Raw genomic sequence first — 15,529 nt, 5'->3', positions numbered from 1 at the left:
CCACAGAATCCCCCTAAGCCCTTTCCTTTGCGCACTGAAGCAGAACTAACCCAGTGATGATGATCTTCTAGCCTATCTTCACGGCGAGCAGCCGACTGAGCAGGAAAGAGCTGGAGGATGAGTTTGGTGTTTTCCTGCCAAACCACGGTTTAAGACCTTTTTATCCCACCCTTTCTCTAGGAAGCTCAAGGTGGCATACCAGCCCCTTTTCCCATTTTATCCTCCTCACAACAGCCCCATGAGACAAATCAGACAGAGAGAGAGAGAGAGAGACTGGCTCACCGTCTCCTAGGGAGCATCCCGGCTAAGAAGGGGCTGGGCCACAAGTCTCCCCACTACCCACTGGCCCTGGGGCCCCGTTCCACTCTTGCCTCGCCAGCATCTGAACAAGCCTCCCTTAAGGCGACGCTGCTTTGCCACCCTGCTCTCAAGGCAGCCTAGCTCTTGAACCTGGAGATGAAGAGCTTCAACAAGAGACGGGATGCGGGAGACTCACCTCTGCCTTGTCTGGCCACCTGCTGGACTCCACAGCTTGTATGGCTCCCCTGAGGAATGCGCATGCAGCTTCACATCCTTGCAGCAAGTGCTCCAGGCGCTGCAGAGCCAGCAAAGATCACAAAGTGACGGGAAGGTCCCCTCCTTCCCTGGGTTAGGGAGGCAGTTACTGGGAGGTCTCCAGAGGCCGCTCTTGGCTAAGGCAAGGCGGCTTATACCACCACATGGGGATCTCATTTGATAAAATAGCAAGTTTCTTGCCCTCGTGGCACATGGCAATACAGGCTCAGGAAATGACAAGAGCTGTGAGAGTGTTCTCCCTTTGCACACCACACATCCACCAACACAGCCACTCCTTCTCTTGGGTCAGTGGCCCAAATTAAGAGAAAGCAATTATAATTTCAACTGTACAAATGGAGGATGGCATGTTTCCCTGGGGTGTGTGCATCTATAGTCCCGATCACCATGTGGGGCTTAGCCTTGAAGGGTTAGGGACCCCCCAAAGGCAGCGCGTTTGTGCTCAGATGCGAGTCTCACTCACCATTCGAAAGTGCAGCCAGTCCCGATGGCAATACAAGAGGGTCCCGTCGAATTCCAGGGGTAGCTGTGCGCTCTCAATGTGCTTGTGGAGGGACTTCATGGAGGAGAGAAGTTCCCACTGAGGAGAGATGAACATGCAAGTTGGAACCTTGCGCCAGACCAGTGGGCAGCCACCAAGGACAGGGCTGCCAGGATTTCCTTGCTGGGCTTCAGACACAGATCTCCCAGCTCTGCTGCCCAGACGTAGAAAGCAAAATAAAAGGAAGCGGAGATTCCTCTACATCCAAATTCTGGGCTAGGTAATGTTTTTAACGTTGTTTTGTTTTAATTGTATTTTAAGGTCTTTTTATGATGTTCTAAAGTGTTTTTAATGTTTCTGTTTGCCGCCCTGGGCTCCTGCTGGAAGGAAGGGCGGGATATAAATAAAATAATAAATAAATAAATAAATAAAGTATTGTGGAGACAAACAGGCCTGAAAATTAAAGAGTAAAGTGTCCAGAGATGACCAAAGTGTGTGAACACCTCTCAATACCTGTATAGGAACTGATTTCTCCATCCGGAAGGTAACGTCTTTCTCAACAAACAACAGGACTCCATGGATGCAGTGTGGGATGGCATCCTGCAACAGCAAAAGCAGATGTTGGAGCCTCTGCTGTTGGCTGTGGCTCTGATCCAATTTAGCTTAATGTGCAGCTAAACAAGGGTCTCTTATGGGCTGTTTGTTTTGCATAGTCTTTGGTCCACCTCTCTACTGGCCCTTCCACACAAGCCATTCTTTTTTTTAAAGAGAAAGAGACAAATTTGAACAGCTGCAGGTGTCAAAAGGCTGCCATCTAGTCGGGCCAACCAGGGATCAAGGTCTGCTGTTGTTTGAGGGTAACGTCATGTGGACTACGCATATTAAATGGAAATGCAAACAGCTGCAAACACACAGTAAACCCCAGTGTGGACAAGCCCCTAATCCAACAAACTCTGGCTTGTTTACATTTCAACCACAGAATAACTTGATGGTTGTGGCTCCCCCCCCCCCCCGAGGAACCCCAGAAACTGTAGTTGTCTACCACAGAAAGTTCAGGACATTGCGAAGTTGCAGTCCCCAGAAAGAAGTCCTGACAGTTAAATAGATTTAAACTACAGTAGTTACACTTGCTTATTTATGTTGTTATAGCCCCTGCTTCTAGAACAAGCCATAGATATCAAAGTAGCCATGCCTATTTCCCCACTTCAGAGACAAGGTTCAGGGCACATTCACTTGCTCCACCACATTCCATTAAAGCTTCCGCTGACATGAAAACAGGCATCTTATTTCACCTTAGAATCACAATCACTTCCTGTGTCCTCCTACACAGTACGAGGAAGGGTTGGCCAGACTCCCAAGTTTCTATGACCCTCCTGAGATCCTCCCCACCTCTCCTCTCCTGCCTTGCCCACTCCCCTCCAGCAGCGACTGTTGAGAATAGACCGATTCTACCGTCCCAGGGAGGAGGGATAATAAGGCAGACAGGAGAAACGGACAAGCAGTGAACTCCTTGCCCACCCATCCACAGGCAGTTAATGCCTTTACATTTGGGGCGGGGGGAGCCCAGTCTTCCTGGAGGCCATGGCCTGCCTGCTGCTCCTGCTGCTCCCTGTGACTGCTCGCACCCCGCAGAGTACCACAAAGAAACCTGGTGGCCACCACTGAAGCACTGGAAATTACAAGAAACTGGGCAAGTTGGATGGGGTGATCAGGAGAAGCAGAGGCTCAGCAAGCTCATCTGACGGGCAAAGCTTGGATGCTCTCATGGGCGCCACCACCTCCTGTCTGTTTTTGTCATGGGGCTCCTCTGCCAGGTCACCTGGGGGTGGGAAGGAGAGGAAGAGCACAAAGGAGTTGGCAGCAAAGGCCTCACCCGCAGGATGGCTAAAGCTTTAAACAGAGCTGGGACTGGAGAGCATCGCCGGGCATCTACCAGGATGGTGAGTTCCACAGCCTGGCACTCGGGCCTGGAAGCCAAAAAGAGAGAAAGCTTAATTGCTGAAAATCTATACAAGCTATTCCAGAGTGTCCATCTCATGACAGCCTCTCAACAAAAGCACTCCTCTACAAATCAACCCACTGATCATATTTCCTAGACCACAAAAGTTGCTTCTAGACAGGTGGATCTTGGCACTACCCAATCCGTGGCTCTTCTGTTGTATTATACAAGTGAAATTGCAATGAATTTCCACATTAAACCAGACGTATTGTGTTTTCTCTATGTGTACATCCTTCTATGCTCTGTCCACAAGCAGGTGTGATGTTTCTGCTGGGTGAGGCCATTTGAAGTTCAGCACACATTCACTATAACATTTGTGATGGATGCCATTTTATTACCCCATTTTTTATAATAAAAATAGTTTTTTAGTTAACACTAAAACACTTTTCAGGCTATATTTTTTCAAAAATGAAAGAGGTATAGCACTATAACACAATAATGTTATAAATAATGTATTATATTATGTTGCTATAAGACTATACCACAATAATGCTAATTTAAAAAAAATGCTCAGAGGATGTCAGTGTGGTTAACAAGCAGAGTCAAAAGAAGCTATTAGAGGCAAGAAGCCGGGCAGCTTGGTATCAATTACACCTCATACGTAGACTGCAACCCTACCTTCCTGTTCATCAGCTCCCATTGGTGGTACATGCCCTGGTCACCTCTCGTTTGGATTACTGTAATGCGCTCTACGTGGGGCTACCCTTGAAAACGGTCCGGAAACTACAACTTATACAAAATGCGGCGGCCCGACTACTTACAAATTGTCGTCGCCGGGAGCACATCACTCCAGTGTTGTTCGATCTGCACTGGCTTCCAGTTGTTTTCCAGGCCCAATTCAAGGTGTTGGTATTAACCTTTAAATCCCTACACGGTCTCAGCCCAGCTTATCTGATGGAGCGCCTCCAACACCACCAATTATGCCGCCCGACAAGATCAGCCACACAGGGCCTTCTCTCAGTCCCGCCAACTAAAACAGCTAGGTTGGTGGGGACCAGAGAGAGGGCATTCTCAGTGGCGGCCCCCACTCTCTGGAACTCCCTCCCGTATGATCTCCGGCATGCCCCTTCCCTGAATGTATTCCGCCAGGCCTTGAAGACCTGGCTTTTCAGACAGGCCTTCGGGACTTCCGGGGAGGGTTAATCTCTATGACTAATTGCCTATTACTCTGAACTGTCATTGTTTTATAATTTTTATCGTTTGTATTGTATTATGATGATGTATTTTATTGTAACTGAGTTGTACGTCGCCTAGAGTGGCCACTGGCCAGATAGGCGACACATAAATTAAATTATTATTATTATTATTATTATTATTATTATTATTATTAAGAAGGCTTCCTTTAGAAAATGAAAGTCTTGTCCAAATGAGGAGGCCAAAAAGGAACAGAAATTTTGGCAAAAGAAATGCAAGCAGACACTAAGGGTTGCTAAAAACATAAAGACCAACAAATACTTTTAAATACATTAGTAGCAGGAGACCAGCTAAGGAGGCAGCTGGACCCTTCGATGACAACAGAGTCAAAGGAGTGCTTAAGCAGGACAAGGAGATTGCAGAGAAGGTGAATGAATTCTTTGCGTCTGTCTTCACAGTGGAAGATATAGGGCAGATCTCAGTGCCTGAATTAACATTTGCAGGAAGAGAGTCTGAGGAACTGAAGCATATAGTGGTAGCAAGATATAAAGTTCTAGGCTTAATAGACAAAAGCTGACAAACTGCCAGATCCAGATGGCATCCACCCAAAGCGCTGTGAGATTGCTGATCTTCTAACAAAACTATGCTAACTTGTCTCTAAGATCTGCCTCCATACCTGAGGGCTAGGAAGTGGCCAATGTAACACTAATCTTTAAAAAGAGATCCAAGAGGGACCCCTGAAATTATAGGCCAGCTAGCTTAATGTCTGTCCTGGGAAAACTTGTGGAAAGTATTGTTAAAGATAAAATAACCAAACATATAGAAGAACGAGCTTTGCTGAAGCAGACAGAATGGATTCTGCAAGGATAAATCCTGTCTTGCTAATCTATTAAGAGTTATTTGAGAGTGTCAACCAGCATATAGATAGAGGTGATCCAGTGGACATAATGTTCTTGGACACATATATGCTCATGGGGTCTGAACTTGCAGTCACTAACCAGCAATGAGACCTTGGGGTTGTAGTGGATAGCTTGATGAAGATGTCAACCTAGTGTGTGGCAACTCGGAAAGAGGCAAAATTAATGCTAGGGATCATTAGGAAAGGAACTGAAAATAAAACTGCCAATATCGTAATGCCGTTATATAAATCTATGAAGCGACTGCTCTTGGAGTACTGTGTACAGTTCTGGTCACCTCACCTCAAAAAGAATATTGTAGAGCTGGAAAAGGTTCAGAAAAGGGCAACTCCCCTATGAGTAAGTTTACAACATTTGTCAGCATATAACAACTCTGCGCCGGGATCTGCACTCGTTGTTGATTTGTTACCAGGCCATGTTCAAGGTGTTACTATTGGTATATGAAGCCCTTAACAGCTTGAGACCACAGACAGGATCCTCATGTTGCCATCAATCCAACTGCATTTCCATCAGAATGAAAGGGTGTTTCTTTCTGTTTCAGTTCACTTTCTGCACTAGTTTACTTTTACCGTTCTGATTTTTTTTCCTCCTGAGAAATATCAATATTTAGATCATTATTTCTGACAAAGGAAAAAAAAGATTTTCTCTGTGGTGGCCAGTGCCACCCTCCCAATCCTGCCCCTTTACCACTTCTCCTCCTCATCTGAAACATGTCTCTCTCTCTCTCCCTGTCCCCCAAGCCATAGAAAACACCAGATCACCTGCATGCCTGTGTTCCTGCCCGTCTGGTCAGTTTCACCTTAGCAAAGCAGATACAAGGCTTGCTGATTTCTCTTCCTCCTTTATTTATGCCCTTCTGCCCACATCCCCCAGCACAGCACAGTAAGTGAGTTTTGGGGTGTGTGCATGTATAAAAGCAATTGCTGTGCTGGAAGAAAAACAGCTGCCATTATTGCAGTTTAATGGAGCTTTTATGCACACACGCACAGGGGGAGAGAGGGAGACAGAGAGATAAGGGGAGCCTCAAATTAATCTTGGAGAGGAAATCATTTCCCCCCCTCTCCCTCCTTTATACCCAAACAGTCTTTCCTGTATTTCTTCCTTCCTTCCCCTTCCCTCTCTCTCTGACCCTGGGCAGAAAGCAATTAAATGCACTGCACACTCCAGCCCAAAATAAATGTTTTCCTGTTCTATAAAATGATAGCTCTATGGCCCTTTCCCCCACTCAGCACAGTGAGTGAGTGAGTTTGTATGTGTGCATGTGTGTGTACGTAAAAAAGGGTTCCAAGAACTGCGACTTGCCAGGCCAGGCTGAAAAACTTTTTTTCCTTTTGTCAAAAACAGCCTCTTCCTCTTCCATTCAGAATTGTATTTGATCAGTTTCAGTTAATAACTGGGATCTCTCCTTTGTTTCCCACTGCAGACTCCACAAATGTCATTTAACAGATTGCAACAACAACCCCCTCTGCCTGCTCAATACACTCATGTACATAAGTGAAAGGAAATACATATTCCAAGAGGTGACATCAAAAGTTAAGATCGATAAACATTAACGAGCGTACTATCGATGATTTCAAAGCAGATGGGGGGGGGGGAAGAATCAGAAAACAGCCACAGAGAGTTGCGACTTCTAAATCCTCTCCACAAAGATAAAGAATATCAGTAAAATGGATAATTTGTTGGCAAATCCAAATGCTGCTTAACGGAGCCCATTGCTACTTGGGACTAGTTTACTTGTCTGATATGTGCCCACTCAAGAACTTTTGATCTGCAGAAGAGGCACTGTTACAGGTGCGCCATAATACTTGCTCTGCACGTGTAAGAAATCATTCTTTTAGTGTGGCAGCACCTACTCTTTGGAACTCCCTGTCTATTGACATCAGGCAGGCACCTTCACTATATTCCCTTTCAGCGCCTGCTTAAAACTGTTTTTCTTAGGCAAATCTATCCAGATACATACATGTTGATGTGTTTTAATCTTTATAGTCTGTTGTTGTTTAAATTGTTTAATAAATGTTTTTAATTATTTGTTTTTAACTGTTTTCAACTGTTTTATCAATAATTTAAAGGTATATAAATTTTGTAAAATAAATAAATAAAATATGGAGCTTTTTAAGTCTAGAGAAAAGGCAAGTAAGAGGAGACATGATAGAAGTGTATAAAAGTACACAAAGCATGGAGAAAGTGGATACAGGAGAGTTTTTCTCCCTCTCTCATAACACTAGAGCTCATTGACATCCAATGAAGCTGAATGTTGGAAGATTCAGGACAGACAAAAGAAAGTCCTTCTTCATACAGCACATAGTTAAGCTATAGAATTCACTCTCTCAGGAGGCAGTGATGGCCACCAACTTGGGTGGCTCTTAAAGAGGAATAGATACATTCATGGAGGGTAAGGTTATCACTGGCTACTAGCCATGAAGGCTGTGCTTCCATATTCAGAGGCAGCATGCTTCCAAATACCAATTGCTGGAAACCGCAGAAGGAGAGAGTGCTCTTGCTTGCAGGCTTCCCACAGGCATCTACTTGGCCACTGTGAGAACAGGATGCTGGACTAGATAGGCCTTTAACCTGATCCAGCAAGCTCTTCTTATGTTCTCATGTTTATCGATTTTCAGATAATAAAGAACAAATAATGAACATAATGCACCACACAGAGAATAGCTTAGAATCTAGTCAGATCATTAGTCAATCCAATCAGGGAAGCAGAGGACACCACAATCAAGCTCAAAAATATATATTTTTAAAAACTTTGGTTGCTGCAATATGGTTTAATGGAAATGACTCTAAAGGGTTTTTTTAAAAAAAAAATTAAACAGCTTTGTAGTATGATAGCATTCTACCTTTCATTTTTTTATAGTTGGAAAAGTATTTTAATGATAATTAAAGATTGACTAAAAATCAAAAACAGGCCATAAAATGGTGCAAATGTTGTAATGAATGTGTGCTGAACTGCAATAGGCTCACTTTCCCAATCCATCATTGCCCGTGTCAAAACCCTGCCCTTTTAAAAAGACGGAAGAATAGCGCTATGCATCTACACCCAGAGGCCTTGCCTCTCTCCCATTCTTATGAAAAAAGATGGACTTTCTGCAGTCTGAGAAAGGCAGGTTTGTTTTTGGCTTACTCCATGTGCTGGTTCACAAACAACACAAACCCAGCCTCTGGCTTGTTTCATCCCTGGCATGCCAAAGGAAGGTAGCAGTTTATTTTTAACTATGGTTTAATGTGACCTCTGAACCAGGCCAATGACTGGATGATATGGTGTTGTGTGGATGCCTTGGCCGCAACACAGATTGTGCCCTTTCTGAGAAAGCATCCTTCTAGGGCAGTTCTTAACATCCATTATGATGATGGTGTTGTGTATAAACTAGGGATGGTATAGAATATTCACAAAATAGGATTTAGTATTGAATTCTGGGATAATCCACAAGTTCGTCTCATTGTTGAACAGGCTCCCCTCTTTGTGTGCGTTTGTGGCTGTTAGCGACACTGTAATTTTTTTTAAAATCCGCTGCGAAAAATATGCAATTATTTACATAATTATTTTTGTAATCTGCTGCTGCTGTATACATTATATAAATATACAGCAGCATAAGGAATAACTGAGAAAATTACACAATTTTTCAGAAAAAAATAATGGGGAAAAAGGAAGAACAGGAAATCGCGACAACTAGTGGAACACAATTTATAACGAATAGGAACTGGCAGCCCATTTGACAAATTGAACAACAGAACGGAATCAGATAGCGAACCACATCCCCAGTGTAAACAAACTAGGTGCTGTACACAAGGTGAACATCAAGCCCAGTCGTCTCCATGGGCTTAGAATGTAAAAAAGACTGCTCACTTAATACTTGCTGGGCTTGCAGCTAAATGTGTGAGTGAAACTGACCATCAAGAATGACCGTATGTCCCCTCCGAGATGAGATGAGGTGGTTGGAAGGCTCTGTGCTCTTTGACCCTCATTATCTCACTCATGCACACAAGCCACCTTGTGATGTTAGAGTCACCCAAGGATGAACAATGTCCCTGCATGAATCAGTGAATCAGCTGGCCCTCACTCTACATAATCAGCTCTAAACAACAAATAAATGATCAAACTTTGCCACCCTTCAAGGCTTTTATCATGATAACATTTTTTTAAAATTCCCAGGTAGTATCAGACACTCTTCCTTCCTCTGCAACAGTATTACTCTGACTGCTTACAGGGTTTTCTCCCAGCAGATCCAATGGATTAAAAGCCTGCTTGGTCTTCTGGTGTGGGTTCTGGTTGCTGCTTTTTCTTCCAGGACACACACACTTTTAAAAAAATGTGCACACATAAAATTATGCTCAGGGCTACAGGGCTTCGAAGTAGGGATGAAAGGATCTGTTGATTTCGGTTCTCTGTGTGTCTCATTTTTCCAGTTTTAAGTTACTTTCCACACTTCTTCAGCAATTTGTGATTTTTTTTAAAAAAGAATCCTCATGAAAATTCTTCAGCATTTTAGTGTGAATTTCTCCTAATAAACATATTTTTGTATGGAGCTTTAACTAATGTACACATTTTTGCAAACTTCTCCTAATATAATGCACTTTTTAAATTTTCACTATCTATTCATTTTTATGCACAATTTGCATTTTTGTAAACATTGGTTGGAGAATGGCATTACAAAAATTCAGAAAAGTGTGAATTTTGAAGGATGGCAGGGGTTGCAAGCACACTAGTTGCCAGAACAATTTCCATTGGCCACACCTAGAGAGGGAACAGGTTGATCTGCCAATCAATTGCGAAATCTCTTTGAAGCTGAAGTTTTTAAAGAAACGCATTCATGCTGTTGCCACCAGGCTTTATAGCAAAAAGGGGTGAGGTTTGACTAGAGTCTTGTGCCCCCGTCTTCAGAAGAGAGAGGTGGAGAAATACTAGAACTGGCAGAACAGTGAGGGTGTTTCTACTCTGTATTTTAGTTTTCATATTGTTTCGGAAAGTGCATTTGATAGATTTGGCTTCAAGTATGAACAGAACTGAATTTCTGCCCCATCCCTATTCCTGGGATCTTCAAAAGCCACTCCACAGAGCCTTGATCAGGACCATCTGCCCTGTGGACTGGATAAGCATTTTATATTATGCAAGTGGTGCCACAGCATTTTAAAAAAATGCTTCAAGGACTCTTTTGGCTCATGATGAGGAAAAAGCTTAAGAAAATAACAGACACTCCCCCCCTCACTTTGGGCAGTCAATGGAAGCTTGGAAAGCTCTGGAAGTATAGTAATAGCTGACCCACCCACCAGCCATGCTGCAATTATTTCCCAAGAGTAAAACACTTTTACACAGACCATATAGTTGAAGGATGCCTCGTAGGCCTGCTTCTAGTACAACCTGCTGCTGCCCGATTTAGGACATCCAGCGTTAGAGCATCCGCACCAGATGGCTGCCCAGCCTCTGGCTGAAGACCCCCCCAGTGAGGAAAAGCCCCCCTCCACTCCTTTAGGTAATTGGTTCCATTCCCAAACTGCTCTTACTGTCAACAGGTTTCTCCAAAATCTACTCTCTCAGTAACTGAAGCCTATCTGTTCCAGTCCTGCCCCTCTGGCACAGCAGCAGAGAACAAGCTTTTGCTTCTGAGTGACAGCCCTTTTAGGCATGTGTTCATTTCTGAAGAATAATGGGGGAGAGAGAAAACCTCCCCCTTGAAGTTACCAGGGCAATTGCAGATTGTTCCTCAGCAGAAGCTGCAGCCACCAGGGAAGGGACATGGGTTTTTGCCAGTGACAGGATGGATTTTGGTCTGTACAGGCTCCCGAGTACAGAAGCACTTTGGGGGCTACTCATGCTAGCTGTTTAAGCACCAGATTAGAACACTTTAAAACAGGACCCGTTCATCAATCAGTAGTACAAGTGGAGAAGAAATGCAGCCGGTAGAAGCTGCATTTCTAGAAAGTCAACTGATGTTATATTTTTCTGGCAATAATTCTTCCTCCTCATGTCACTGTCCCCTCTTCCTCTCCCTCCTCTGCCATCCCACAAACCTGACAGTGCTCCGTAAGTACAGGAGGAGGCGCATCAGCTTGCTGGCATTGCAGTGTGGGTTTAGCCAAATTGTATTCCTCATTGTGATGATGACCACCGCACGTCCATATTTGTCTCTTGTGCCTGAGGATAAGGATTTGGTTAAACCTGGTTAAGTGGCAGAATTATGATCAAGCTCTCTCCACGCACAGGACACCCTTAGGAAATGCTATCAATGGGCCATATGCCTGGACAGGTAAAATACAGGTAGAAACACTGACATTGCTCTAATGAAATGCCCTGTGGCTCTTAATGCTTTTAGCAGGCCAACCACCTGTGGGGTTTTGCCTTGGGTGCTTGATCCAGAAGGAATACTTCTGATGAAACCCAAGCCAGAAGATTCTCTGGGCTCACTTCTTAAGAAGACTAACCTAGATTTGTGAGGTGGATGGTTGGAGGCATGAAAGAATATTTTTCTCCTTCTATAACCTGGGCTGTGTGCATTTCCCTGCAGGATTTCCATGCAAATGCAGTATTTGGAACACAATTTAAAAAACATCAACTATCTAGCTATTCAGGCTGTAAACACACTAGTCGTCAGAGCAAACTGTTTCCATTGGCCACACCTGGAGGAGGAACAGGTTGATCTGCCAATCATCTGTGAAATCTCTTTGAAGCTGAATTTGTAAAAAATGCACTGAAGCTGCTCCCACCAGGTTTTACAGTTAGAAGTTGCAGGGTTTGACTAGTGTTGTGTGCCCCCATTTTCAGAAGAGAGAGGTGGAGACACACTGCAAATGGCAGGAGTGTGTCTCTACCCTAAGACTATGGCCCAGAGACTGAAGACATTGGCAATAGACAACCTATTCATTTATTGTTTAGCTAGCTAGTTAGTTACATCTGCTCTTGCCTTTCCACCAAATGGTGCTCAAGGCAGCTAACAACAATAAAATACAAAACAACAATCAAAACATAAAAGAGCTAAGGCAAAACATTAACAAAATCTACCCTCAAACCTCCAAACTGTTCTTTCACCACCACTACCACCACTCTCCCTCTAGTATTTTATTTGATTTATATTCTGCTCCACCCTAAAACACTGACTGGCTTAAACAAATATATGATTATTTTACATCACAAAAACAAAACATAACAAACCTGCCTTCAACTGAGTCAGGGTATTACCTCTCTCAGCCAGCAAAGTCCACTCTGTCTAGCAGTGGCTCTGCCCTCAAACCCCTCTTTGCATTTTCTCCCCCCATCCCCCACCCTTTAAACAGGTGATAGAACGTGGAATCTTATACATGGAAAACCTGATCCACTCTTTCAAAGGCATCCCCTGCAATAAACAGAGAAGTGGGATTTTCCTAAATATTCCATGAGTGAACAAATGAATGAATGAATGAATACCAAAAAATATCAACATGTTTTTGAAAACCTGGATCCTATAAGCAGATAACGTTAACCAAAATATACAAAGACACATGCAACTCTGGGCAGAACCTAGCCTCTGGGGGCATGCAATGAACAGAGTGCAGCGGGTGAAGCCCCCAAGCAAGCCGTCATTTTTCAGTATTGTCTTGTGAAAGCTCCAACATTTCCACATCTTCAAAACAAGTGATAAATTTGACCCTGGATGCGAAGAGCCAGGAGCCATCCCAGCATGTACTGGAGAGGCTACTGCACCAAAGTAAATTTTTAAAAAAATCTTGTTCTAGCAGGCATTTTAAAGTAGTGGTTGGTTTTAATTGTTTAATTGTTGATTTGAGAATTAGATGGTTTTTTAATATTGAAATGTAAAGATATATTTTTATTTGTTGTACACCGCCCCGAGAGCTTTGCTATGGGTGGTATAAAAATCGAATTAAATAATGAAATAATAACAAGATGATTTTATTGTTCTAGTTTGTGTATGGCTTGTTTTTATGTACTCTGCTTAGAAATGTGAATGATTAAGCAGCATATAGATGTTTGAATTAAATAATAAATAAATAAAGCGGAAAAGGTTTTGGCATACAGCCACCACGAGTTGGGAATCATGCTGTGGCCACTCTCAAGTGACACTGGCCCTTTGTGCTGGGAGGCAAAGGCTGTGAGCACACATGGTAGGCAGGCAGTTCTATCAATGCAGGGGAACTTGCCTCTTTCCCCTGGAGAGAGCCAGTGGTTTATGTTCCTGCTTCCAGCACTAAAAGCCAAAGGGAAAGTGCTGAAAGGTCTAGTATATAGTGTAACACAAAATGCTACACACAAACCACCTCTTCCCAGCCTACAGACTTCTTTTTTCTTATTTTTTACAAAGGGTAAAGAATTTCAGCAAAAGCTTGGTCATCCTCCTTACCTGGCAGGCAGGCAACTCCACTCCTAAGCACCTCCCAGTTCACATCCTTCACTGAAGTGGGGGCAGTTTGCTGACTTCCACTAGATGGAACAGAGGGCAATTCTTGGTGCACAGCCCGTGCTAAGCCTTCTTCTGAGATAGAACCATGATCGGCCGACGCCAGACCAACTTTGCCAGCTTCTTGACTGAACTTTTCTGCCCATTTCAATGAGGTTTCTGTAAAAGGAAAAATTATGCTATAAAGGAATAGGACTTTCAACCACATTGTGTTGGGCTTTCAGTTGTAAAACTTTGCTTGTAAAATGGTTGCTTTTTCCTTTAAAGGCTCTCCGGCATAGGAGAATCAAAGGATCAGAGGAAGGTTAAAAGTACCATGTGAATGTTTTTCTCAGGAGGTTGTGACAGGAGGGTTACAAGTTTACCCTAGGAACATGGTCCCTAAAGAGGAAACAGAAACTTAACTAAACTATTCTCTTTCGGACTGGCTGAAAAATGGGAAGGGGAGTGAAAATATTGTATATATGTCAAGTTGTAAGATACTGTAGTAGAAAAGTGTATCTTGTCAGAAATGTGAAAAGTTGAAGGGATTCAAAAGAGAGCAAAATACAAAACACTTTCAGTCTGGTTTCAGGCCTGGCTACAGGACAGAGACAGCTTTGGTCGCCTTGGTGGATGACCTCCGCAGAAAGCTGGACAGGGGGAGTGTGTCCCTGTTAGTTCTACTGGACCTCTCAGCGGCTTTCGATACCATTGACCATGGTATCCTTTTGGACCGCCTTGCTGGGATGGGACTTGGGGGCACTGTGTTACGATGGCTCCATTCCTTTCTGGAGGGATGAATCCAGAAGGTGGTGCTGGGGGATTCCTGTTCGACTCCTTGGCCGTTGACCTATGGGGTCCTTCAGGGTTCACTTTAGTCCCCCATGTTATTTAACATCTACACGAAACCGCTGGGAGAGGTTGTCTGGGGGGTTGGGGTTCGGTGCCATCAGTATGCGGACAACACCCAACTCTATTTCTCCTTTCCACCTAAAGCCAAGGAAGCTGTCCTGATCCTGAACCAGTGCCTGGCATCAGTGATGGACTGGATGAGGGCTAACAAATTGAAACTAAATCCAGACAAGACAGAGGTGCTCTTGGTCAGTCAAAGGGCAGATCAAGGAATAGGGATTCAGCCTGTGCTGGATGGGGTTACACTCCCCCTGAAGACACAGGTTCACAGTTTGGGTGTGCTCCTGGACTCAGCTCTGAACTTGGAGGCCCAGGTCTTGGCGGTGGCCAGGAGTGCTTTTGCCCAGTTAAGACTGATGCGCCAGCTGCGCCCGTTCCTGGAAATGCCTGATTTGACTATGGTGATGCATGCCTTAGTTACATCCCATTTAGATTACTGTAACACGCTCTACGTGGGGCTGCCTTTGAAGACTGTTTGGAAACTTAAACTGGTACAAAGAGCTGCAGCCAGAGTGCTAACTGGGGCTGGTTACAGGGACCATACAACCTCCTTGTTACAACAGCTCCACTGGCTGCCAGTCTGTTTCCGGTCACAATTCAAAGTGCTGGTTTTGATCTATAAAGTCCTATACGGCCTAGGTCCAGGCTATTTGTCAGACCATATCTCCCTATATGAGCCTGCCCGGGCCCTGAGATCTTCAGGAGAGGCCCTTCTCTCAGTCCCAACACCTTCGCAAGTGCGATTGGTGGGGATGTGAGATAGGGCCTTCTCGGTGGCTGCTCCTAGGTTCTGGAACTCCCGTCCTAGGGAGGCATGAATGGCCCCCTCCTTGCCATCCTTCCGTTGGCAAGTAAAGGCTTTTTTATTCCGACAGGCTTTTGGGATAGAAGGTGTTTAGGATTGGGCTCTACAAGGTTTGTTTTATTGTTTTATGCTATTATTTGTATTATTTTTAATTGTTTTTTAGTATTTTAAGTGCCTGTTTTATGGTTTTAAGGTTGCATATAGTTTAATTGTATTTTAATTGTACGTTTTTGTATGCTTTTAACTACATGTAGTTTTATTTGTAAGCCGCCCTGAGTTCCAGTTTGGAAAAAGGGCGGGGTAAAAATAAAGTTTCATTCAAGTTTCATTCATTCA

General features: G+C 43.9%; 1 protein-coding gene across 2 annotated transcripts in view; it reads right to left on the bottom strand.

Moving 5' to 3' along the window:
• Positions 1-15,529, bottom strand: part of PLEKHG4 (pleckstrin homology and RhoGEF domain containing G4) — a 92,649-nt gene that overhangs the window by 30,339 nt on the left and 46,781 nt on the right. For both annotated transcript variants that reach the window (XM_061593703.1, XM_061593704.1), the window contains exons 4-9: positions 13,438-13,653; positions 11,117-11,240; positions 2,928-3,021; positions 1,568-1,654; positions 1,037-1,153; positions 497-595 (exon numbers count right to left, since the gene is read on the bottom strand). In XM_061593703.1, the coding sequence (XP_061449687.1) occupies positions 497-595; positions 1,037-1,153; positions 1,568-1,654; positions 2,928-3,021; positions 11,117-11,240; positions 13,438-13,653 (737 nt within the window). The remainder of the gene's footprint in view (positions 1-496; positions 596-1,036; positions 1,154-1,567; positions 1,655-2,927; positions 3,022-11,116; positions 11,241-13,437; positions 13,654-15,529) is intronic.

This window comes from Rhineura floridana, chromosome 13 (assembly GCF_030035675.1).
Source record: "Rhineura floridana isolate rRhiFlo1 chromosome 13, rRhiFlo1.hap2, whole genome shotgun sequence".
NCBI classification, from domain to species: domain Eukaryota; kingdom Metazoa; phylum Chordata; class Lepidosauria; order Squamata; family Rhineuridae; genus Rhineura; species Rhineura floridana.
This window is presented reverse-complemented; position numbering and strand designations above follow the sequence as displayed.